General features: G+C 41.8%; 1 protein-coding gene, 1 long non-coding RNA gene and 1 pseudogene across 2 annotated transcripts in view; 1 reads left to right on the plus strand and 2 right to left on the minus strand.

Annotated features, from left to right (window-relative positions):
- tcf7 (transcription factor 7) overlaps positions 1-17,852 on the plus strand; it is a 58,383-nt gene extending 40,531 nt beyond the window's left edge. Inside the window, 10 exon segments of the mRNA XM_033326334.1 lie at positions 3,343-3,430; positions 6,572-6,661; positions 8,144-8,263; positions 8,839-9,001; positions 9,313-9,420; positions 10,193-10,240; positions 12,534-12,582; positions 13,532-13,604; positions 15,738-15,871; positions 15,874-17,852. Of these exon segments, the coding sequence (XP_033182225.1) occupies positions 3,343-3,430; positions 6,572-6,661; positions 8,144-8,263; positions 8,839-9,001; positions 9,313-9,420; positions 10,193-10,240; positions 12,534-12,582; positions 13,532-13,604; positions 15,738-15,871; positions 15,874-16,103 (1,103 nt within the window). The 3' untranslated portion in view covers positions 16,104-17,852.
- A 64-nt stretch (positions 17,853-17,916) lies between these two features.
- On the minus strand, positions 17,917-19,067 carry LOC113169973. The gene is made up of 2 exons (XR_003299613.1): positions 18,785-19,067; positions 17,917-18,640 (listed from the first exon to the last, which is right to left on the minus strand). It is a non-coding gene; the product is annotated as an uncharacterized LOC113169973 (long non-coding RNA).
- Positions 19,068-21,447: 2,380 nt separating this feature from the next.
- LOC113168844 lies at positions 21,448-23,458 on the minus strand (annotated as a pseudogene).
- Between the last annotated feature and the right edge of the window lie 2,493 nt (positions 23,459-25,951).

Raw genomic sequence — 25,951 nt, forward strand, 5'->3', positions numbered from 1 at the left:
AGTAAAAACCGAACATGTTAATATTTAAAGGAGCTCCTGAACTGCTGCATTGGCTCTTTTCTTTTGACATTTCTGAAGTGATGGTGAGAGTGTGAGTCACTCTAGTTTAACAGGGAGAAACTGTGTATTGTAAATGAAACGTGATGAATAATAAGACCAGATTTAAGAGTCATATTAGACATAGCTTTTATAAACTGGTTTTACACTGTAAGAAAATGGACTTTTACTATTACTGTGGCTTTTGATGTTTGCTCTTAACTCTTTCTGTACTTGAGTAAAATTTGTCTGCAGCCGATGCTTCTCTTACTGTAACAAAACTACAAAGTTTCTTCTGGTCTTGGGCTCTTTTATGTACACCACACAGACTGGTTGTCAAGTCATTTAAAGGCTCAGATGCTGCAGCACTTTCACTCTCAGTGGTTATAACCACCACAGCGCATTATCAGCGTAGGAATACTATTTTCAGCTCCTCAGCTCTCAGTTTAACATTCACACATTCTGATAGAAAAGTCATGCTGTGCAGGTTTGACTCAAATGGTTTCCCTTTGAAGTGTTTCCCGAGACGCTGACATGGAGACCGTGAGATAGTTTTGCTGTAGTTGTTATTAAGACGTCGCTTTAAAAGGGGCATTCCAAAGAAAACTGCCCCATTACTGCTGCTAATTTCCCCCTTTACGTTTCCCAACAACAAACGGAGCCGATAGTTTCAAAGCTGAAGCCAAAAAAGAAAAACGTGACTTACAGAAAACAGTGTGATGTTTCCATCACATTCAGAATAAAACTCGCACACTGGGCTCAGGATTTGTTTGTTTTTGATGTCGGCCATACAGTCAGTTCAGGGAATGTGGGTGATTTCGAAAAAGGAAGTAATGTTTACCATCACAGCATCACAAGAATTATTAACAGTAGTTCTTCCTCATCAGTATTCTTAACTGTTAACATCCATCGTGAATCATTTAAATGCTTGGATTCACAGATGTTTGTCAGTCCACTCTTATCTAGTAGCCCTCCAGTAAAACTACAAAATATTACATGTTGTTGTGTTAGTGCAGGATGTTAGCGAGGAGATCACGTCCAGGTCGAGGAAAATGTAACAGCTGCTCAGATTTAATCTGTCAGGTAGGACGGTACAACTCCATCAGAATAAATATCTCTGCTGCAAAAGCAGCACAACGCTGTACGACACCGCACAGGACTCAGGAATACTGCAGCTCCCATGATCCTCTGTCGCCGGTTCAAGGTCTGATCAGAGTTACAATAATAATAATAATACAAAACTCAACATCGTTGCACTTGGGAACAAAGCACGATGCCATGATGCCAGAGTGTCTTTTCTTGATTTAAGGTTCTTAAATTCAGATTCTGCAGCGTTCAAGTCGTGCGTGCTCCACAACCTTAGTTTGGCTGTTTCTTGTCAAAATGCACCTTGTGAGTCAGAATATTCTACCTGATCTACTTTTGACTTTTTATAAAAGAACCAGATATTTTCTGACTCATCTCTGGTAATTATGATTTAAGCAGTACACTTTCATGTGCGTCTATGCTGCAGATCGTAGTCTGTGACACAGACTAAATCATTTTTAGAAAATTAAGGTTGTGTACTAGAGTAAAAAAAAAAAAACAACACAGTTATAAGGAATTAGAAATACGTCAGTTAGAATCATCAACAAAGAAGAGAGTTTCCAGAAAGAGTCCAGAGAGCAGCTAGAGCAGTAGATAGAGAAATATCACCAAGAAGAAAGAGATTAGTTTATATATAGGAAACCAGTCTTAACCTTCAGTTCACCAAAGTTTGGATTGGCTGAAGTGATGCTTTGCCAAATGATGTCTCAGTGCGCTGCACAGAAAGTTGAACCAGGATCAAACCGTTCCAACCAAAAGCCCCTTTTGTGTTGTTTTTGTGTGTGTTTGTTTGTCGAGCTGCGTCAACGCAGTGGAAATGAACAAGAATAAGTGGAATTTAACATCTACAGTGGCAGAAAAAGTATGTGAAGTATTTTATATTATATTTGTGACTTAGATGAAGATCAGATCACATTTTATGACAAGTTAATGCAGAAAGCCATGAAATACCATACGGTTCACATAGTTTCTCTGGAAAACTCCACGATGTAACCGTGACACGTGCTGTTTTCTGATGTTACAGCAGGATCTGCAAAGTCCCCTCTGCCTCAGTCTGTGCTCTCCCAGCTCTTTAAACACGTCCATAAAGGGGCGAAGTGAAGGCCTCGGCTGGATGTGTTTGTCTCAACATGCTTGTGGTGACTTTGGCTTTGAACAGCTTTTAACTTTTTAAGCACCAGTCAGCCGGTTAAGTCACTTGTAATGTCTTGTTATGCATTGTCAGGCACTAACAGGAATATCGTTTGACATTACAACGTCACTGGCTGCTTCATTAAAACCTAGGATCCTCTAAGTCTTCTAAAGCTTCCACTTGTGGCTCCTTGGACGAGACGAGCCACATTATTAAAATACCTGAGGACAAAGGTGAAGAAGGCAGAAGGTAAAAGACAGGTAAAAGTTAACAAAGGGGCGAGGATGAGGACAAAAACAAGGCTGGAGAGCCTGGATCCTGGAAGGGTGGAGGGCAGCAGGAGAGGATGATGGAGGAGAGGAGAAGGGAGGAAGGGCGTGGTGGGACAGACAGAGGGAAGGGGAGGACGGATCGGAGTGGTGAGACAGGTCGACTGACTCAGTCACATTCCTGTCGTAGAGATTTATAGTGGCCCGGGGTCCTGAAACAGGCCCGGAGCCGCGGCCAAATTACAGTGATCCACAGCATTCCTCTGCTGCAAACACAGGTTAGCAGCCGGGGCCACGCTAAGTGCTAGGTGCTGCCTGTTGACAAATGACTTCCTTTGAAGGGCACAAAGAGAGAGGCAGACGGGATATTTAGTGTGTGAGGGCACAGAGTCGAGCTGTCTGTGTTTCTTTTGTTGGAAAACACTGCTGCTAAAAGTAGAGATGCAGAATGTTTGTTTGTGCATGTTTGGGTGTGTGTCTGCCCCAATCTGTGTGTGTCTGTGTTTTAACACAGCAGAGTAAACCAGTGAAACCAACTGGCGACATCAGCCCCCAGTGCAGCGCACCACACACACACACACACACACACACACACACAGTCTAACTCATGATAGGACGGGAATGGGAGTGTGTGACTGTGTAAAGGGCATCTTTGTGTTTAATACCAGGTTCCCAGACTAATAATAGCTCTAATAGCCCTGTGGATTCGGGGCCAGAGGGGCGGCTGACCCGACCTAATGAGTGTGTGTGTTTCATTACGTTGTGTTTTTTAGCAACAGAGATTACAGTGCTGTTAATGTGAGCGTGTGTGTTCTGCAGGCGTTCACAGACACCAGTCCCAGGACCTCTCAGGGTACTACTCCCTCTCTTCAGGCGGTGTCGGTCAGATCACTCCCTCCATGAGCTGGTGAGCCTCACACACACACACACACACACACACACACACACACACACACTCACACAGTCCTTTATGCACTTGTAATGACCTTGTTCTAAGTCACATTCATAACATAACACACAGGAACATTTTATGTCATCAAAAAGATCATCGGAAACTGAATTACTAATAAAAACTATCACTAATTACTTCACACTAATGTTGAGCTTTAGTGAACAACAGTGAGTTAAGGATCATATGGAAATGCCAGTTGCCTCTGATGTCGTATTAGCATAAAGAAAACGAGTGTGAGGCTGTTGGCTGTTATCTGATAGTTATAAGTGAATCATCATTAGTCACCGTTCAAGCAAAAACAAGTGAAAAATAACTTGAGTCACGCTTTATCCAACGGCTGTGAATCCAAATTAAATTAAATCACTATATTCTATCATCTGCATTAAAATGTAGTTTCATAAATTACTTGACAGTAAAATACTATCACCTGTGTACTGTGTAGTACATGTACATCGACCACACACCTACTATATGTTTATATTAGTGTACTGTACCGTTATACTGCAGTTCTTAACCCATGTTAATGTTCAGTTACCTCCATGCTTGTTGTGGTGTTACTGTGTATTTTCCAGCCACCAGGAACCGGAGTCAGACTCCCTGTAGGAACAAATATACTTGACCGATGAAGCTGATTCTGATCTCTTAGATTCTTGACATGTAATTAATCAGCTGGGAAATTAATCAAGTTCTGGATTCAGACCAGGACCTGGTTCTTCTGTAGCCCTCATATTGATTAGTGAAGCTGTAATTTTCCTAGAGTCAACAGTGCATCCATCACTGTCGTACCTGGTGTCAGAGGGCTGACCTAAACCTCCGCTCTCATGTAAGCCGCCCCCTTTGATCCTGTGTTTAGGACTCTACTGTGGCCTCTGGCCTGAACTGGAGGAATGTGGACAAATGAAACCTCTGAATCTAAAACAGTGTTGAAACCACGGTAATGAACGAAGCTTTAAGTCCAGCAGAGTAATGAATTCAAATGATCAACAAAGAGACTTGATGCAAAGAAATCATCTTTAAAAATGAGACAGCAGCAGCACAAGGCGTGAAACTCTCACAGTCTGAGTACGCAAGGGGCCGCGGGGGATTCTGGGAAATGTTGGCAGGTTCACGTAGACTGTAAATCAGCTGTCAACACCCCCCACATGTAGTAGAAGTAGTAGTAGTGGTGGTAGTAGTAGTAGTAGTAGCAGTAGTACTAGTGTGTAAAGCTCTAAGATGAGCCGTCAGTGGCCACATCTGTTCCATATTTGGAGACGATGTCATGCTGGTTGATTGTGAACTAATGTCAGACCTCTGTTGACTTTTGGATCAACATAAATCCATTTATTACAACCTACAGTGTCTGGGCCTGGACACAAACCCCTACAGGAGCAGTTAAAGGCTTACGTCAAATGTCACGAAGATTTAAAATGAAAGCTTCAAACCGTGAGCGCGCGCTCGCGTGACGTGTGTGTCTGTCTGTCCCCGGACGTTTCTGTAAGTCTGTGATTTATAAACGTTTTATCGTTTTCAGACACTTCACTGTGGATTTTCAAAGTATTATTAACAGCTAATCTGCTTGAACCCAGATTATGAGCTCGTCGCGGCCCTCTGTAGTGCGCTTTCTTTGTGGAAGGAGAACACAGAGGACGAGTGGGTAAATGTCAAACTGTTGTTTTCTGTTGTCTTGTGTTTGGCCCGGTCCCGCCTCCTGTCACTCCACGACCACCTCCACGTATCCCCCTCAGCCTCACGGCGGATTGGTTAGTTGCCTCAGACCAGAAGGGTGTCAGGAATTAGTTGGGCTGTGCTGCGGCTGGAGCATCACAAACATGTTTTAACATTACGAAATACTGAACAGCGCGTAGCGGGGGCTGAAGGCGGAGGCTGGAGAGCCCCTTTGACTTTTATAGAGTAAAGCTGGTTAAGGATGGTCGACTAACCGTCTGACGGAGCAGAGCTAGTACTTGAAGTGACATCAACAGTTAAATGAGCATTTTATCATCTCATAACAATTGTTATGAAAAGATAAAAGTAGCACAGCTTGAGTTAAAGGACAAAATGTAAAATTCTACTCACTGCTTTTTAAATCAATCAGTCAGAGGTGTCACTGTCAACACCTCTGACTGAGACTAGAAGTTTGAAGGAGATGACTTCTGACTTTTTGAAGTTGGATGACTGGTGCAGCGGAGCCGGTTGCCTGGTTTTTCATCTCATTCCCAGCATACCTCTGTCCAGTCATGCCTTTCACGTGGCCTTTATTTGGCTTCACCATCACTCAGGAGCTACTGTCTGCAAATATTTGCTGTGTGACCTGTGAGATGGTGAAATGTGTTTTTCCTTTTTTATGGCAGTGGACCAAAAGACAATCTGTGTGTAGATCTGTGTAGTTTGACCTCAGTGTACTGAACGGTTCTCCAGGAACTGAAGCCAGCTGAGGGCCTGTGCTGCAACACCGAGACCTAAAGACCACTCAGCTGAGGAGATGTGGAAGTCTGTGTGATGGAAATGATGATTGTAAGAGTTGTGTTGTCCTGTAAGTGAAACATAAGGATGAATCAGTTCAAGCAGTGGGGGAGGGGGTGTGTTGGCTCTCAGGAGGCAGAAGTGAGGTTTTCTACATATCAAAGGCTCTGTCTTACATCCCAGCCCCACTCTCGACCTCCCACGGTGTGTGAGTGTGTGCGCTTCTGCTCCCAGTAAGACATGTATTGACACACAGCTGTCAACAGTGCTGATCCCGACTCTCTGCAGGGATCACGGTGCATCGCAGGAGCTCCTGCAAGAAAGAAACCAGAGCGGAAAACATCAGATTTCACTTTATAGAGGAATTCGTTTCGTTTACTGGTTCACATGTTTCTATGTATTCATGAATTTACACAGCAGAATTAAAAATACTGTACATTTCTACTCTAGATGTTTTCAATATTGAAACAAAGTTGTTGTCAATAAGCAGATTTAAATTAAAAAACAGCCTGAGTCTGATTTCTACTGAGTTTTATGATGATGTTAAAAAAAGAAAATAGACCTGAAGAGAATCGGATCCTTTCTGGGATCAACTAACTTTTACCTGTAAACTAAACGGCGCCGTCTCTCCCCTCTGCTGTGCTGTGGCAGGCAGAGCCCTCCAGTCTATCCTGGCCTGTCCCCGTGTGGATTCAGGCAGACCTACTCCTCCAACCTCTCCAGTGCCTCCTCCTACTCCAGGTACCGTAGCTGGCTGGTTGGACCGAGCCGGGCCGAGCAGAGAAAGAAGCAAAAACCAAACACAGCTCTGCATCGTCTGCTCCTGTTTACAGCACATTTAAAATGCCTGAGCAGGAGTTTTCCATCCATCGTGGCAGCTGCTGTAAAAGTCCGTGTGGCGTTCGTGTGCTGTAAACAGGACCACTTCAATGTTTTCGCTAAAACAAGCTGAGTCAAGGCAAAGTGAGCCGAGCCGAGCTGAGCGCTGCTGCAAATCCACAAAGCTGACACACACACGGAAACACATTCTCGTCTCCACCTTACGTGTTGTCAGACATTCACTGCTTTTCTTTGCTCATGCTACCTGTTTTCTATGTGTGTACGTCCTGATCCTGATGCACAGTGGACAGAAGGTGGAAAGATGATGTGAATATGTGAGAGCTCTGATGTCTTTGTCTTTCCTTCTCGTGTGCATTTTCTTAAGCTGCAGCTCTAATTTGATTCACTTTGATTCACACTGAGCTGCAGCTAAACATCACTGTTGCTTGCAACATCCAGACGCTGTCTCTCCGCGGCGCTTTGTGCGTTTGTCAGGTCGTCTGCTGGGTTTCAAACACAAGGCCTCTGTCGTGCAGCAGTAGCTTCCATACAGTTTGTTGCAGCCCTGTATCATAAGACATAGGTGGGGGGGGTTAACTAGTGCAGAACTGAAATAGTTAATTACCACACACTGAAATTCATCTCTTTATGTGCGTAATTCTCTTGTGTGGGTGTGAGACTGTTTGGACCTTTAACCTGAGATCAGAGCTCTTCATGCACATTGTTGATCTCTCTTTTGCTACTATCTGGATTTCTCACGCAGTAACCCCCCCCCCATCTATGAGCAGGCTCCAGCAAACATGATGAACATTTTATCATTTGACCCAGATGCTCACCTCTGACCGACCGTCTCTTACAGTCTTTTCTTTATTTCAAGTAAAATATGTGGACGTTAAATCCTGTAAATGAAAAGTTCTGGATAATTCAGCAGATGGTGAAGATGTTATGAGGATGCAGGCTCCTCAACTCCCAACATGTCACTCAGTAAGGCTGGGACGCCCTCTGGTGGTGACAGACACTTCCCTCTTTGTCTAATAAAAACATTGGAGCTCAACACACATTTGAAAGCTGGTGTTTAGCTCCCACTCAGTTATGTGCTGAACAGTTTTAGCTCAGTTTAGATCAGTTAATAAACGTGTGTGTTGATGCACAGGCACACGTCCTGTCAACACACAGGAACAGAAAGGAGGCAGTTCTGCAGGTGACCCTATCGAGTTGGTGTCAGATTTACTTTCATGAGGCTTTTCACGCTTTTAGAGCTTGTTGCTTACAGAAACCTTCGCTCTCGCTTTGACACTCGTCGTCCTCTCTGCCCCCGACTCGACACATTTCTCTGAACTGACGTTTTCTTTTTGTCATTCTTGTCTTTCTCTTTCTGTTCACCACCCTTCCCCCTTCTGTCAGGTTCCCCCACTCTCTGATGCTGGGCCCATCAGGCATGCATCCTACAGGGATCCCCCACCCAGCCATAGTGCCCCCTACAGGCAAACAGGAGCATGACCAGTATGACAGGGGCATGTATGTGTAAGTATTGGATGGAAAACATTTTCTATTTCGAGGATAAATTAGTATTATTCCAAGTTTAAATCTATTATATTCTAATTTGTATTGTTCTGTGGTTGTAAACTGGTCAGAGCAGTTTGTCAAATGAGGAAGTTTTTACTGTTAAACAGAGACTTTTAATTCTGAACTGAAAGAAAAACAGATCAATTATGAGTCCTGCTCGTGTTTTAAGCAGTGACTGCAGCACAGTGGGGGACTGGGTTTCCTCCAGTCAGAGATCAAAACCAGTTTGCTTAAGGATTAACGCACAGTGGGTTCAATGAGTGCCTAGAAATTCTGTAAAATGCAGCGAGAATGAGCTGTTGTAGTGGTTTTCTGTGTAAACGCTGTGCACAAATCCTGCTTAGACCAAAAAAAGACAAGCTGCACAGTTTGGAGAATATAATCCGGTTCACCTGATGCAGTTGTTCTGGAAGTGAAGTGTTGCTTTTTCTCTCACTACTGTGAGTTTTGTTCTAACAGCAGCTGCTATAAACTGTTTAATGGGAAATTCTTGTCATGATCAAAATTCTTCCCTCCCCCCTCCCTCCATGCAGGAAGCCACAGGTGGAGGCCAAACGGGAGAAGGAGCCAAAGAAGCCGGTGATCAAGAAACCCCTTAACGCCTTCATGCTCTACATGAAGGAGATGAGGGCAAAGGTCATCGCAGAGTGCACGTTAAAGGAGAGCGCCGCCATCAACCAGATTCTGGGACGCAGGGTGAGGCACGCACACACACACACACACGCACACACACACACACACACACACACACACACACACACACACGCACACACAGACTAATCCTGTTTCCAGGTCAGTCTGTAATTTCACACATGAGAAACATGAGAAGGCTGCAGTAACGTGAACTGAATGGTTTTATAAACTTAAGATCTGCAGGAAAAGCTCCTCTTACAAACTAAAAACAGACAGACACATGTAAAAAGCCCCACCCACCAGACTCTGCACAGGATTGTAGGAGACATGGGTAAAGATCCTCTCACTCTTTGCTTCTCTTTGTGTATTTCCAGTGGCACGCACTGACCCGGGAGGAACAGGCCAAGTACTACGAGCTGGCCAGAAAGGAGAGACAACTCCACATGCAGCTGTACCCGACCTGGTCTGCCAGAGACAACTACGTAAGCACTTCTCTTCTTACTCCTCCCTTCACACTGAATCTTCTCATTTGCCATTAAAGTTCCTGGTGCTACATCTGTATAATCCACAAGAGGTAAAAACAACATGACGACAACGTCCCTGTCACGAATTTTAAATTGTATACTTGGTTGTTTTGGGAACAAACTCAACAGTAAAGAAGCCAAACGTGTGTTTTATGGCTATAATAACATCATAAAGTTATAGAATTACCAACATAATCAGTCAAACTTATAGTTTTGACTTAGCAGAGACTTCTCTGAGCTTTGGTTTCCTTTTACCACATTTCAAAGTATTAGTAGTGATAAAGTAGTAAAGAGGAAAACTCCCTGAGAGTAAAGTGATACCATGAATTGATTCTTTCATATCATGAAACAATCATGAAGAGGAATCAGTTTCTTTTCTCTCTGGTTTGATTCCCTGTAAATAAAAGTGAGAATAAAAGACAGACCAGGACCGATTCAACAGTCCAGAACAGGTTCTGAAAGTACTTGTTGTTCTCACCTCAGAGCTGAAGAAATTATTTGCTCCCCTACTGGCTAATGCCTCAACAACCTGCATGATTATTGGCTCCCAGCCCTGTCAGTCAAAAGTCAGAAATACGTAATGACACACTTTTATTTTTATAGCATGGATTTATGAAATGACTTAATCAGCCCTGTGTATGCATGTGTGTCAGCCTGATGTTTTGGGGATGTGCTGTATCTAGGCTGCTGTGTGCCTCTCATTTGTCAGTGTGATGTTGAACTCTTGCAGGAGGCGGGCCTTAGCGGGGTCGCAGGGGAAAAGAGTAAAGCTGATTGGGTAGGGACACGTCTTATGGTGGATTCATGCCTCTGTGGTGGAAAAACTGAGTGTGTGAAGAGCTGCATGAAAAAAGGGGGTTGTGGGTATTCCTGTGCAAGGTTTGCATGCACTTTCCAAAAATCTTAATGACTCACACACATGAGCCTCACGAACAACACGTAACCAACAGCAGCTGCAAAAAAAAACAAAAAAAAAAGTCTGATTGGTCAGTTATGGACACATCACATTAAGTCCTGCACGTTTCCACAGTTCTGATTATTAAACAGTTCAAATGTTAAACACTGAATCACACAGAGGTATAAATCAACCCGTTTTGCTCAACTAACAGAGAGCAGGGCCGCATGGCCGCCCTCACTGCCTCGCTGCCTCAGTTCTTATGTAGCTGTTTAGTTATTTATTTATGTTTGTGGTGCCTTATTTTTAATTGAATTTAATTATTAGTGTAGCTACAAAATGACACATGGTGTAAGTCCACTAAAACCAAGACTGTTACCACTAAACCTGGTAATGATTTCCATCTTTAGTAGTCACTTTGTTGTCTAAGTACACATTTGAGTCATGTTTGAAGCTTTTTCTGTCAGAAGATGATAAACAATGAGTCATTAATAGGTGAATGAAAGACTTTAGTTGAAATCAAAAGCTGCTTTTTAGTCATATTTGACACCTGGTAGCGCAGTGCCCTGTTCCTGCTTTTCCTTGCTCAACTGTCTTGTGTCTTTATATCTCACCGAGCTGATTTCCACAGTCGGGAAGGCATGGCACATGAGTTATGGTCATTTTGTTTGGGCTGTGGTTTATAACGCGTTCATAACGATCTGAACGAGTGCTTCATGGGCGCTGATCAGGTTCCAGTGTCGCTCTTGATTAGTTTTTTAACCACAGTAGGTGCTGTGTCACAGGGCAACACAATGACAACTACTGAGCTAAAAGTCCTGATCCCACCCAGAGATAATTATTATTATTAAAAGCATAGTTCACAAACCGGCTCATGTTCTGTTCTGAATATGTTATAAACCAGAGCTCTAGTAAACTGTGATCATAGATGTAGGAGCTACTGATGCATGCATGGAGCTTTAAACGTCCTAACACAGTGGACTGCTTAGTTTGATGAATACAATGACTCTACGCACTGTGTAAATCTTCTCTGAATGACATGCTGACAGGAAGCAGTGTTTATTTATACAGTATTAACTAGAGGGGACACTGGGCAGGTAACTCTGCACTGTTTGTTACCTTGTGACTGAAGAAACTGACAGAAATGCTGTTAAATCCTGTGACCACTCTGCACTAGTTCACCAGTAAACGTCTAGCTGCACCAGTGTGCTGGGCACGTATGCATCGGAACAATCACAACATGCACACAGTCATTCAGGTCCTCTAGGCTGAGCTTCAAATGTTGCCTCTCCCCATCGTCCTCCACGCTCTGCTTTCCCCTTGAGGTTTAAAAAAAAAAGCAGAACAGTCACTGGACCTATGAGCAAAACAGGAAGTGAAGTTCCACATATCGCCCCCGCAGCTGTGGAGGGTCTCTCCTCCGAGTCACTAAAAAAAACCTCCATATAGGACACGCACACACATACACCCACAGACACAAAGCAGAAAAGGTGCAGTTGCAAGAGGAGGAGTTGTAACCACATAGACACAACGCTGACAGCGAGCTGAGGAGGACAGACAATGGAGCGTAGGCGGTAGATTTCTGTGCCCACATCCTCTATCTCACCCAAATATGAGGCCTCACTTCACCATCACAGGATCTGTGTGAACAACTCTGATGTTTACCTCAACAGTCACACAGTAGAGTCAGCCTGGAGATAATGAAATATGAGCACGAATATCAAAACGAGGTTTAATCCCATATCGCCCTTTCAACCTTTGGCTACAACACTTTTGCATTAACAGTGTTGACAGTGACGTTAGTCCTGCAAACTATTGTTTTTGTTTTCTTAAAAGCATCAAAGACGGCCGCCTGGTTTGCACTTTAGTTCATAAAGTAGATTTACATGTTACTTATTTTCATATAGTGCAGATTTCTGTTCAGGACCAGGTCTCAGGAGAATCCAGTAAACATACGTATGACGCTCTGCACATTCAGCCAAGTGGGAACGTAAAGAGAAACCGTTCAGAGGCCAAACCTGATGAATCAGTTCTTTACCAATAGTGGCCGGTAACTACTGGAACAACAGAAACTGGCCACAGTGAAGCCCTGATGGAGGATAGCTAGAGATTCAGTCGCTTCGGCAGCTGAGCCAGACTCACGTCTCTGTGGGATTTTGTTTTTCTTCCCCAACAGGGCAAGAAGAAGAGGAGAAAAAGGGAGAAGCAGCAGGACTCCAACACAGGTAAGCAGCCACTGCTTCAACTTTTCATCTCTTCTCGTCTAGTTAGATACCCCGTTTCAGTCTGAAGAAACAAATAGACCGACTCAACTCTACAGTGCTCGAGAGAACTCAGCTGAACATGAACTTGCGTTGGCGCACATCATTCTTAGTGTCTTTGAGGCAGGATGTGTCTCTAACGTCAAACCACCCACCCACTCTGTTTTCCACATAACCTGAATTATTAACATTTTAATCTCAAGTGAACAAAACTTTGATTAGCACACTAAAATAAAACTTTTAAGTTCTTCTGTTGAACCTATGAAGTATCTTCAGAGTGCTCAAACTAACACTGGGTCACAAATCTGCAGGTAGGAGGATTCAGCGAAATGCTGCTGCAGATTTTAAATGCGATGTAGGAAACGCTGTTGTTTCATGTTTGAAAAAGTTTCTAGCATTAGTAGCTGATAATAGTCGTCTGGAAGCCAACTGAACATGACTGAAGGAGTTAACTAACACCTGAGTGCTCTCCGCCAGAATAATATGATGTGTAACAAGTTTCTGATTTTAAAAGAAGCATCAAAAACAAATCTTCAAGCTCTAGTTTAAGCTGAAGATCTTCGGAGTGCTGACCTCTGAAGAGGTTTATCGCTGTAAACCATATGAAATCCTCCACTAACGAGTGCCAAAGCATGGCTGCGCCGTCTGTCTTTTTCTCTCTGTACGTCTTCACAGCCTGTTCCAGGATGACAACTCAGTTGTGTCAGTGTTGGCTGGTTTTGCTGTGCTGTAACAGACTACTAACCCTGGACGAACAGCTCTGTTTGGTGCTTTTATTCCTGCTCTCACAGGCTCTCGTGTCTCTTTCTCTTCTCTCTCTGTCCTCCCGCTCTAACCTTTTCTTCTTCTGCTCCTCTGCATCTTCTACCTCTTTACTTCTCCCTGTTTTGTGCATGCTTTGTATTGTGCTCAGACCCTGGCTCTCCTAAGAAATGCCGGGCTCGCTTCGGCCTCAACCAACAAACGGACTGGTGCGGTCCCTGCAGGTGTGTACCAATATCCACCCCCACCCAATCCATCCCAAAAACTCACCACCTCTCCTCCCATCTAACCATCTGTTCATCACCTGATCTCTGCATGCTGCCTGTCACTAATGTGCTGCTCTGCAAAACATATTCACATTAACATGCAGCTACACAGTCAGAATACATCAAAACGACCCAAAGAAATCGATGCAAGGTAGAATAAACGTGTCGGCTTTCAGTGTTTTCACCTTAAAGGTCAAAGGTGGTTTGGGTTCTGCAGTGTTTTTATAGCTCATTGCATCATACACACTGTGTACGTTAATGTGGTTAAAGGGGAATACCACTCCGTACGAAAGGGTGTTTGCACAGTGGTTACGTGCTGATGAAAACACGTGTGTATGTCAGAGACGCGATATCGTACACATCAACATATATCCTCTACCATTTGTCGACAAGGGAAAATGCTCAGCTTCGTTTTATTATTAGAAATTTAGCTGCAGGAACTAAAAGACCTGACACACGGACACTATGTTCTGGTTAAGAAAGTCATTCTAGCAACAATTTAGTGACATTAAGTTATAAAACTTCAGAATTCAGTAGCAATGGTTGAATAGATCGTATTAGCAGCTTCCTACCTTTCCCACTGTGAACGCTGTGTTAATCTGAGCCCTGGTTGCACAAGGTGTTGGATTTATGTGCATCCAAACGTACTTACTTCAACACTGATCCAAGGTGTTTCTCCTCATTGTTTCTAAAAACTGCAACCATCTCAGTTTCCTTTCTCTAAAATAAAGCTGTAGCTGTATAATATTACACTTGTAAGAGCACAATATAAGTCATCAGGGCTCACGCTGCTCTGTTTTAGTCACAGCAGGAGTTACAGTAGACATCTTGGCTGCGGGAATCGGGAATCTGTGCGGTTCTGCAGAAAAAGCTTCTGCCACCACAGCACTGTAGCAACCCCGTCGTCTTCCCCACTGTCACGTCATGGAAATCTGAGAGTGTGTGTGTGTGTTTCGGTTTGAGAGAACAAAGGGGGGTGAATGTGGTTATAGCAAATCCTTATCACCACAGCTCAACACACACACACACGCACACACGCTCCCTGCAGCTCTGCATTTTGACGGAGTTCTCATGCCCATCTGCTTTCAACTTTCTCCATTCATGCAATGTGGTAACAGGCGTCTTTTGATGGTGAACTCTGACATTTAGAAATCACTTTCTATTGCACTCTCCCCCCCCTCTCCCCCTGCCTCTCTAAATATGGCTAGCTCCTTTCCTTGCGGTTAAACCTGGTGACTCATATCATATTCTGGTAATGATCATGGGATCCTGTTAACTGCTTTGATGCTGTGCTCGGCGGTACACAAGTCAGCTTTAAAGTGTAACACCTCACTAGTGCAGTGTGTTTGGTGCAGACCAGGGGAAAAGTGGGGAAACAAGTGACTGCGTTGTTATTCTGACCAGTAGATTCACGTGCATGTAGCATTAGATGAAATGATCAATATCGGTCTTAATCTCTTTAAGCACAGTACAAACTCTGCTCCTATTAGCTCAGCATGAAGCACTTTACAAAGCAAACATAAAAAGAAAAGAATACATTACTAAACACACATTAAAAACTGAGTTATGTACTGAATTTGCACATGTGAGATTATGGAGCAATTGTAAAACCAAGAAAAGAGGGGTAATAAAGTCTCTTTTCTTGTTCTCTGTTAGAAGTTCTGCTTCATTTTCCATAATCTGTTAATGGATTTCTAATTCACAGCAGTTAGAGGCCATTACAGCAGTCACATCATGAGGAAATTAAATAGTGTATGATTGATTCAGCATCATTAAATGTTAAAATAGAACTAATTCTGGCTAATCTACTTGAGATGGTGGATGCTGAGGCCAGTTTAAACGAAATACTGAAGTTTCTAACAGATCGAGAGCATCACGTCGTCAGTGACTGGATTAGTGGGTCAGTTTGAAATCAGTTTGCAGCCGTGCAGATTCATACATAGCAGAACACAGACTGCCACTAATAACTGTGACCATTCAGTTTGTCTCCCTGTTCATTGACCTCAGTGTGAATGATGCATCTTCACTGAAGCCTGCTGACATTTACCATCCACACTTTATTCACAGATAACTCTCTCTGACTGTTCCTAGGAGGAAAAAGAAGTGCATTCGCTACCTTCAAGGAGGAGGCTGCCCCAGCCCAACTTCTTCAGATTTAAGTGCTATAGACTCTCCCCCCTCCCCTTCTCCTTCCCGCCACCGTCTCTACCAGCACCAGCGCCCCCCCTCCCAGGCTGCTCCCCATCACCCACCTCCCCATCAGCTCACTTCGCCTTGTCTCCGCCAGCGCGCACTCACTCGCACGCACGCTTACCCCTGGAGCAGTCGACCGGCAAGGCAAACAAACACACCCACACACACCTGGACCTGTCGGGCAAGCAGGCGCACAGCTCGACGACGGCGCTGTCGGCCGCCAAGGCCGCAGGACTTTCACTAAAAGTGCTAACAGAGACTTAGTGATCACTCCTTCGCTGTTCATCTCAGCTTCCTCCAGAGCTGTGATGTCCCCATCCTCACATGCCTCCACTCCCACAGTTTCTTTACCCAGTTTTCTTTTTGTCTGATTAAAAAGAAAATGACTGACGTTGGAAGGAGCCAGCATTTAGTCCCTGATGAGAGCCACACAGTATGTTAGCGGGGTCTCAGTTCAGAGGTCGGATTCTCCAAATGCTTCATCAACAAATGAACAAGGCTCAGTTCTTTACTTGGGCATTCAGGCTGCACTACTCTACATAACCTTGTCATATTTGTTAGATATAAGGTTCAGTCCTAACGTATGAAGTGAGTTAATGAAAAGCCACAGCAGGAGGTAAATTTCCAAGAGCACCTGAATGCACCAGAGTCTTTGCCTGTGAGGCTAAACTGTCTCAAAGCCTTTAGAGTGGAGGGTCCAGCCCCTGAAGTGGTGACCGACCAGCTCCAGTTGTCGAGGCAGAGCTGCACTGAAGGCAGAATTTAATCAGTTCAGTTGTTCCTTTCTTAATCAAGTCAACTAAAGCAATACGTTTTCCCTTGGGAACAGCTCTGCCTCCAAATTAATTTGCCCAATAACTCATTGGCCCCTTGGTGCTTTTTTTTTTTTTATAATATAGCTGACCTTGTGCTTTGACCTCCATGACAATCACAAACCGCTTTGCAAATGAGCTCTTAACTAAATGAACCACATCAACTAGCAAACATGACAGATTTATAATGCAGAGACGTTGTACAGTGAAACCTAATCTGGCATCAGGTCCATAGTTTCAAAGGAGATGCCACCATCACCATCACAGATATCCCATACTACCCTCCATCCATCAGACCAACGACCAGTCAGCCTGACCAGCAGAACCTCAGCTCTGAAGAGGGACAGATTCATTCTTAAAGCTGCCATTTTGTGAACTTTCACTTCAGTTTCATTCCAAAACATTTTTACGTTTTTAGAAATGTTGTGCAGCTTCCTTGTCAGACTTCCAGCAGGTGAAAGAAGAGGACGACTTCTTCTTGACGTTACATGTTTTTTTAGGCACTTTCAGGCTGTTAGTATCTCGCTTTATCACCATTTCATTTTATTCTGTTTTGTCTTTTTTTTTTTTTTTTTTGGTATAAATTTCATGTTTTTTTTTAAAGGTCAGATATTTTTGCTCGTGGGGAAACCACTCGAAGAACAACACGTTTTTTTGTTTGTAGCTCCATAAACTAATCTGAGACCAAATGGGTACTGTTATATTGCATTGTGTTGTAAAGTTTTATAAATGTTGGAATTCCCTATTATAATTAAACTTTTATATGTTTTATGTAAAAAAAAGATAAAAAAGGAAAAAAAAGTGAAAAAACAAAAAAAGAACCTTTAGTTTCTATCATTTCATAAAGCGATACGTTTTGTGTTTGTCCTCTCGTGCAGACTTTTACTTTTTTTGGCCAAGTGTTACGGCAGCAGCGTTCAAATGTTCTGTGCATGTGCCAACTTTAGTGTAACAAAGACACATTTGGAAGAAAACAGCTTTAATTTACTGTTCTGCTCGCAGCGCTGTGGACAAACTGTAGGCTGGGCTTTGTACAGTTTCCCTCCAGCAGAGAGAGCTCTTGTGCTAAAAATGGTTTGTTTTACTTGGAGGATGTTCAGTAGTAGAACACCTCAGAGATGTCTTTTGTATTTTTTATGCCTTGAACGCCTCTGATGTATTACTTGTTTTGTTTGATGTATTAAAAGTGTTTGGAATATTTTGTCCACGTCTACTTTCCTCAGTTTAAGGTCACGCTCCTCAGCTCCAAAACAATGACAAACGCCAACTTTTTGAAATGCTTTATTTGCTCCTTCAATATATGTCCGACCATCCCAAAAGCCAGCTTCAGAGTTTATCTGAGAAGTTTCCAATTCAATACAACATGAATCAGGAGTGAGTTATCCAACGCTGTGACAACACTAGTACTTCGAGTCCAAAGGACAGTTCGCCAAAAAAAAAAAAAAAAAAAGCACGGCTTTATGCTCCAAGTTCACTTTTCCTTTCTTCTCTTAACATTGTTTCACAGAACAGATGCATTTACAGAGCAAAAGTAAAATATGCACTCTTTCACTTCCAAAAAACCCACTTTAATCAATTAATCCTAAAAGAAACAAACGTCCAGTAAAAAAAAGAAAGACAACCATCGCGATGAATAACAGGGGAAATACGAAAGGACAGTCTTATAATGTTTTAGGGTACAAAGCCATAAAACCAGGACTATTTATTTAATGAGAATACACAACAGTGGTTGGAAACAGAAAAGAGCTTCTTTATTTAAATTAACATAACACAGGCAAGTTAAAATGCTCATGCTATTAGGATTCAGAAACTGAGGGAACAGGGAATGATGGGGGGGCATGTGTCTAAATATACTAAATGTAAATATTAACAAGTATGAACAACGCCAGTGCAACCAGTTAGCAGGGACAATCCTTTTCAGTGTGGTAGTATTGACAGGATCCCCCCGCCACCTTACTTTTCTTCACACCACTGGTTCTCTTTGCGTACCTGTGAACGAGAGGAAGGCTGAGTTTCCAAAAATACATGAAAGGCAGCTTTATTCTCATGACGGTTTCAAAGTGATTAATTTCTCCTGATGTATACAAGACCATTGTTGTTTTCTGGCAGACAGGTGATGGATGGAATAACTACCTGGGCTTCCTCCTCCTCTGTGAAATCATTTTTAATGTTGAAAGTCTTCCTGATCTCCTCCGGGGTTTTGCCTTTGATCATGTTGGCCACCGTCTTGCAGGTGACATCTAACAGGCCTTTGATGTCCAAGTAGTTGGCGGCCTGAACACGAAACAACAGTGAAATGAAGAGACAGAAAAAGTTTGTAATGATCGGCCGACAGCATTTCAACAGGTGTATCCTCTACCAGACATTCATGTCATCGACTACAATGCGTGAAGCTACTTGTGATTTTCCCTGCTGCAGTTTTTCTGACTGCCAGGGTTTAATGCTTCCCGCTTGGTTTAACTACAAGCAAGTCACCAGGCATTAAGAAAGAAAATACGCCTGTGTTAAAAGAGGCTGCACAGGTGCGGGCGTCATGTTTCAGGTATGTCGATGAAATATCATCCTACTTACAGCCGTGCTAACGTGGCGTCAGCGTCTGTACCATACCTGGATTACATGGCTGCACACAGAGAATCTAACAGTCCTTAATGTGTGAAAAATTACTTTTCCCCAAGTTGATGTGAAGTTACTTCAAGAACTGAGCAGCCTCAGACAAATTTAGGTCATATCTTTGAATGCAACATCCTTTTGGGTACCAAACTGTTTATGTTATTGTCCTTTCACCCCCCCTAAAGAAACACAAAGGAGAAAATTTCACACTAAAAGCTCTGGACAGTACCTGCGATTCGATTAACGCAGACTGCTGATGCACCATATATGGTTAAGATACACATTTTAAAACACTGCATTCCCATTAAAGAGGAAAGTTCTATGAGGTCAGTATGAACAAAATGAATAGTTAGAGCAAAACCTGGAAGCTATTCTGCACATGAACCCAGTAAAAGCTCCTAGTAGTGTTGGTAGTAGTCTTCCTTTGCAAACGTTATTCGGTTATAGCGGTAAGATCGCCACCCACCATGTGGGGTTCGAATCACGGCTGTGGCCAAAGTTGCTTTGGATAAATGTAAAAGTTATTCAAAAATGGGTGGCACATCTATAGCATTAGTTCCTTAGACCTGGGATGTGCTATATTTGTTGGACAGAATGAAGATATGAAAGCTTGTTTATACATATTATTATACATATAATCTAAATGTAGTTTAAGTCTCATCACACAGCAAACTGTTGACAACTGAGACAGGATTTTACAACCATATAAACAACTTTATCTTTTACATACGAGGGTTCATCCTACAATATAAATTAAATATTCTAAACAATCACCACCCCCCACCAAGCCCTCAGGAAACCTAGGGAGAGCCTGTGTAAACAGTAGGAAGCATTGCAGGTCATGTTAAAATGTAATCTTACTTTTTATATAATATTTTTCTGCCAAGCCCTTTAGTTGATAAAATCCAGCTTAGCAAGGTACCACGGGACCCCTCCAAAACATTTATGCTGCGCTAAAACCCAAACAGGTCTTAGACAAAAAGCATTTTTCATATGTTGATACTATTCAAGGTACAATTTTCAATTAAATGTCTCAGCCTGGCCCAGGTGAGGTGAGAATATCTTCAACTTACACAGAACAAAACATGAGTTCTCCTCCTGCTGTGCTGCAGTAGACTCACATCCTGGCCACAGACCACACCTTGCATTACTTTTCATATGAAATAGAGTTATTTTTACAACTGTGCGTCTTCAGCATGTAAACACATTTAAACAGCCAGAGCTCAGGTAACAGACACTACAACTTAAATTTCAGTTCCTGGAAGTCCCAAACCTGCATGAACACCTTTTTTCCCCAGGAACGGCTATGATTAGGTACAGGAAGTGATTCCTGTAAACAGCCTTCACCCTGTATAACATTCAGACAGGGGAGAGCTCTGCTCCAATAGCTTAGCCAGTATTATTCTTATATATTATAATATTATCTTCTATTTGTGTGTAGGATTTTTCTATATAACTCCAACACCAGAATTTCCCTTTTGGGATTAATAAAGTATTTATGTATCTATCACATGCTCAGTCTGATTTACCTTCACACTCTGCCCACAGAAATCCATTCAGGTCACAAGATCATTCCCTTTTCTTTTTTTCGTTACAGTCTTTTTAATCTGGTGTCTCTTCTACATCCAAACCAATAAACTTTATCTCTTAAAATAAAAAGGCTCAGCAATTCAATACACCGGTGAATAAATTAAACAAAAGTCACAAAAGAAATACACGCACAAAGCTTCACAAGAACATAACAGAAAGAAGCACTGAAGCAGAGAATGGCTACGATGACAACAAAGTAAACACTGAAATCAGATTAGAGCAGCAGAAGGATTTCACTGTTTTCGTCCACTTACTGACTCCAACAAATTAAGGATTAACTTGTAACCAGCTCTGCAAAAGAGCAAATTCCAGTTTTCAGGGATTTTTATTTGACCACAAACTGTGTTACAACCAACTAAAATTTGGTCTGTCCCTGAACGAATAGTTTTTATTCTGATAAACTACCTGTCAAATAGTGTTCAAGTGGACATCTGCATGTGTGTCTAAAACCTGTTAATTAACTTGTGAGGATTCCCCTCCATTCTAATAGATCCATACCATGTTAACCATTAAACTCCTGTGTATGGTTTTGTTTTTGGTTCATGTTTAAATGAGGATTGGGATGTGGTAGTGGCTGTGGTTAGATTCATATAGAGTCAACTGTATTTACAGAATGAGTTCAAACAAGGTTGCCCTGGTCCACTTTCAGGAACTCCTGGTCCCCATACAGGAATGTCATCTGTCCTCTTCTCCTTGTTCTCATCGTCCTCGGGAGGTGGGGGTCATCTTTGTGATGAGTGCACCACTGAATCACCTGAAATTACACCACACGCACAACTAAATACGTACAGCAGATTTTAGTAATGCAATAAAATTGTTGACCTTTGTCTAGCACATGTGTGGCACAGGCGCCATTCAAAAGCTTGTGGTGTACTCTGTACACAAATGTAGATATTGTATTACTTAGTTAATAAGTAATTTACAACATTAACAATATCACCATTGTATTTCTGATCAATTTGATCATCTGAAGATCTGCTTTTCTTTCAAAAACAAATACATTTCTACGTGAAACCACTTACCATATATTAAGTAACTTAAAGTAAAATAACATAACCTGAGATTTCCAACTTAGAAATGAGCAGAAGAATCTTAAAATAACTGCATACAAGGAGTACAAGCATGGTCTCATAAAAAGCTTTAGAAAGAGCTTTCTGCTCCTACAAATGTGATTTGTTAGGAAATAGGCACAAACAGCTAGTTCTTCAGTGTGATATATTACCAGTACAGCTAATGATCTTCACCAAGAACCTAAAACAAACCACAAGTCGTCAACTGTCAGTGTCTTAGGCCAGCATAGGTAAAATAAGGAAAGCATCACACAGTAAGTCCTGTTCAATTATTCTATTATAATGTTCAATTTTCTGTTGAAATTGAGATGTGCTTGGTGTTTTATTGTCCACTTGTATAAATGAGTGCAGACAAACCAACCAAGTTGAAATGAACACTTCTTAATTGACAGATTCAATCTAATAAAACGACTGAATGTGCAGTCATGTATGCAAACTAATCTCTTTAACAAAACCCTCTGTCATAGTCTGGTCGTCATAGACAGGAGCACACGTGTGGTAGATGTGTGGATGTGTGTTGTACCTTCTTGAGGATGGCCGCATTCACATTAGGAAGAGGAACTGGGTCATCATCTCCTTCATCATCCATTCCCAAATCTGAAAAAGTATCAATGAATGTAATACATCAGTTTGACAACAGGTTTTTAAAAAGTTAGAAGTTTTTGAATGAAAGTTGTACCTTCCAACATGGTCTTGATGGTGACAGACTGTTTGGCTATCTCAACATCCACCTCGAAGATCTCCCCATCAGAGCTCTGTAGTTTTATTGTGGGCATTATCTGCAAAGTAGATTTATACGATTGTTAAAAACACATCAAGTTATAGCTACATTAACACGTGTACTTAATTTTATTAGCTAACAAAAAACCTCTTCAGACTGTACACTAACTCTGAGCAGTTAGTGCTAACAGCTAACGTTGCTAATATTGACGTGTTGGCTAGTTTACAACTACAACTATTATCCCGTTGTAGACTGTTTAACATTAATAATTACATCGCTGCAAAAACACCAATATATCTGGTACACACGTAAACCTTCTTTAAAGTTACCTAAGCAGTCGTTACCATTAGCAATGTCAACTCAAACTCAAGTGTTTAGCGCTAACGTTGCCTCCAACCTATTTAGCGTTTAACTTAAATTACGGTAATGCTAAAGGTGCTAGCGTGCTAAACGCTAAATACTGAAAAACTGGATAACAAGAAGGAGTATTTTCATTAACGAAAACTCAAAGTCCGTGTGTTATGAGCTAGCTAAAATAGTCATCTTGTGTTTTTACAACCAAAACATTAACCAATGTTGGCTAAACATGGCTAAGCTAACCAGGCAGCTAGCATTACCATGCACAATGCTAGCCTGTTAGCATAACGTTACGCTAGCGCAGTCCGATGTCCGAGGCCTCTTAGCAACAATATCCAGGCTATTTGAATAAATATAGAAAGGAAGCGTAAAACATCCACAGACTAACATGGCGCCTTCGTGTTTACGAAGCTACGTACCGTAAATGTTTTAGGGCAAATCCAGAGGTGGGATTCCTCTGTAGTCCAGCAGCAGAGCTCCCAGACGCAGCTTCGCCGAACAACGGCTAAAATGTGAGGATCAACGAGAAGCTGCCGCCCGGAGGTTGACGACGAAGAAGAAGAAGAGGAGGAGGAGGAGGAAGAAGAAGAAGAAGAAGAGGAAGATGGCAGCTTCCTGTTTGTCCAGTGGATCAGATCTGAGCCACAGTTTCACACTGAGATTTAAAACAGCTTTTTCCTGTATAAACGTCTTCTTTCAGTGTTTTATAATAATGAAATAGGTTTGCACTTTATTAAAAATGATAATCATTCAACTATGGTAATATGTTTAATATCACTGAGAAAAAATAGTTAAAGCTGATTTATTCATTTATGTAGCGTTATATGGAATCTGCCAAACATAAACTACTGAATCAGAATATCATTTTTTCTTTTACAATAAATTGTTTTAAAACTAAATATAGCTTTCCATTCAGTAGAACCTTTTTCTAGCACAAACCTGCATAATATCTTATTATTAAAGGGAGTTTTTCCTCTCCGCTGTGTCCTGGTGCTGCTCAGTGGGTTTGTTTTTCTCTCTACCATTTTCTATATAATTCTGTCTAGTTATATTTGTACAGATTCTTAACCCGGTAAACATGTGACAGTGTCTTGAGATGACCCACTGTTCTAACCTGTGGGTTGTGATTTAAAATTGTCATACTGATGTGTTTTTGTGTACAAATATTAATAAGCAGTAAACAGTAAGACACACTATATTTCCACTCCACAGAGCAGTATCTCTAGGGACAGAAATGTATTCTACAATATCTAATTAAAGTTTTTTTTTATGTATTTAAACAAAGTAGAAGTACCTAAACATACTTAAGAACAGTTTTTAGACAGTTTTGTACAGTTACTTCTGGATTTGATGGGTTATTTCTCTATGTGGGTGACGTGACATCATGCAGTGCTGTAGTGTGGATTTTTAATGCAGTGATTTGAACTACCATAGTGTGCGCCCTTGCTTCCATGATACTTTCAAGTGCTGAGTGGAAAACATACGAGCACATTACATAAGCAGTATTTTCTACATTTGTGTGCATGACAACAAACATTGCACCTACATAAACTACTAAGCTTTAATTGAATTCCTATATTATTAAATTGTTTCACTTAAATTTCTCAGCTTAAAACGCTATTGTTCTGATGTAAATATATATGATCCTATCGCTGTATGAGGCTAAATTATTTTTTTTCCTAAAATATTTCTAATATTTAGACTTATCACAGAAGCATACTGGAGCAAGATGGTGTCCTATGTTTGGTTTGGTTTACTAGAGACAGATGTCCCCAAAAAAAAATGATGATAGCTGTGAGACAGTATTATTCAGTGACAAATCATCAGTGTTTAAACTCCCTAAAGCACACAATGAAGCACTGCCAAGTTTAAGGTCAGGGCAAGATGGATGGCCTACTAGCTGGTTGGTGAACTGGTGTACTCCCACCGTGGTTAAAGTGTAAACTGCAGGTCAACATGACCTGACACCAAGCTGTCACCTCTCTCAGGGCAAAGTTATTTACATGAAAAGACCATTATTATAAAAATCATAAAGAGAAAAGAGGAAAACAGCACATTCACATCAAAGAGTCACCTTGTCTTTATTATTCAAATGGTTGGGTTAATACAGACTCAGCAGGTCAGAGGGAGTCGGTGAGTTGATGTGGATGAACCACTCCATCATCTGTCAATCATATACACCAAGCTGGGTGGACTGCATAAGAAGGGGTTGTCTTTAAAATTTACCCAGGACAAAGAAACCTTGTGTAAAATTGGAAAAAAACTAAACAACAAAAAAACATCGTAGTGTGAAATCTTTTTCATCTTTTGACTATGTATCATTCTTTAGATTTACAAAAGTGCAAACAGATCATATTTAGATCTCCCTAAATATAACAAGCCATGGCAAGTGGGGTTTCAACAGCCGCATTGAAGTAGCAAATCTTTTCTTGGACTTCGGTTGCCATAAGTCCAGCTACACTGGGGACGAATGGGGATTTAAACGTCCACTGCTTCATCAATTCAACAGTCCTCAGCAATTAGTATTTGAATGATTATGGCACACACCTTTGGTCCATCCAGAGACACACAGACACTTTTTGCTAAATGCTTAAATAGGTCTTTATATGGATACTCATGTGCACTGCTGTTTTGGCCCCCGGCTCCCACCCTATCCCTCATTCTTGTGTTATAGGTTTGAAAGTCATATGTCATGGCAACTTACGGACTGACTGTGCAAGGTCAAAGTTACAGGAAAGTAGTCTGGGGTGCGACGACGTGACGTGAGGCTCGCCTCTACGAGGTGCAGGATCAAACTGCAAGCTGGGTATAAATAAAGGGGGGGTTAGAAAAAAAATTTGTTGATCACCGTTTCCATATATGTCACCAATGGCATGAATAATGGTTTTCTTTTCAAAGCCTGTAACACTGCACTGCCTCTATTTCAGAAAACTCCAGTTTACTCAAATGTAC

This window comes from Anabas testudineus, chromosome 14 (genome assembly GCF_900324465.2).
Source record: "Anabas testudineus chromosome 14, fAnaTes1.2, whole genome shotgun sequence".
Taxonomy (NCBI): domain Eukaryota; kingdom Metazoa; phylum Chordata; class Actinopteri; order Anabantiformes; family Anabantidae; genus Anabas; species Anabas testudineus.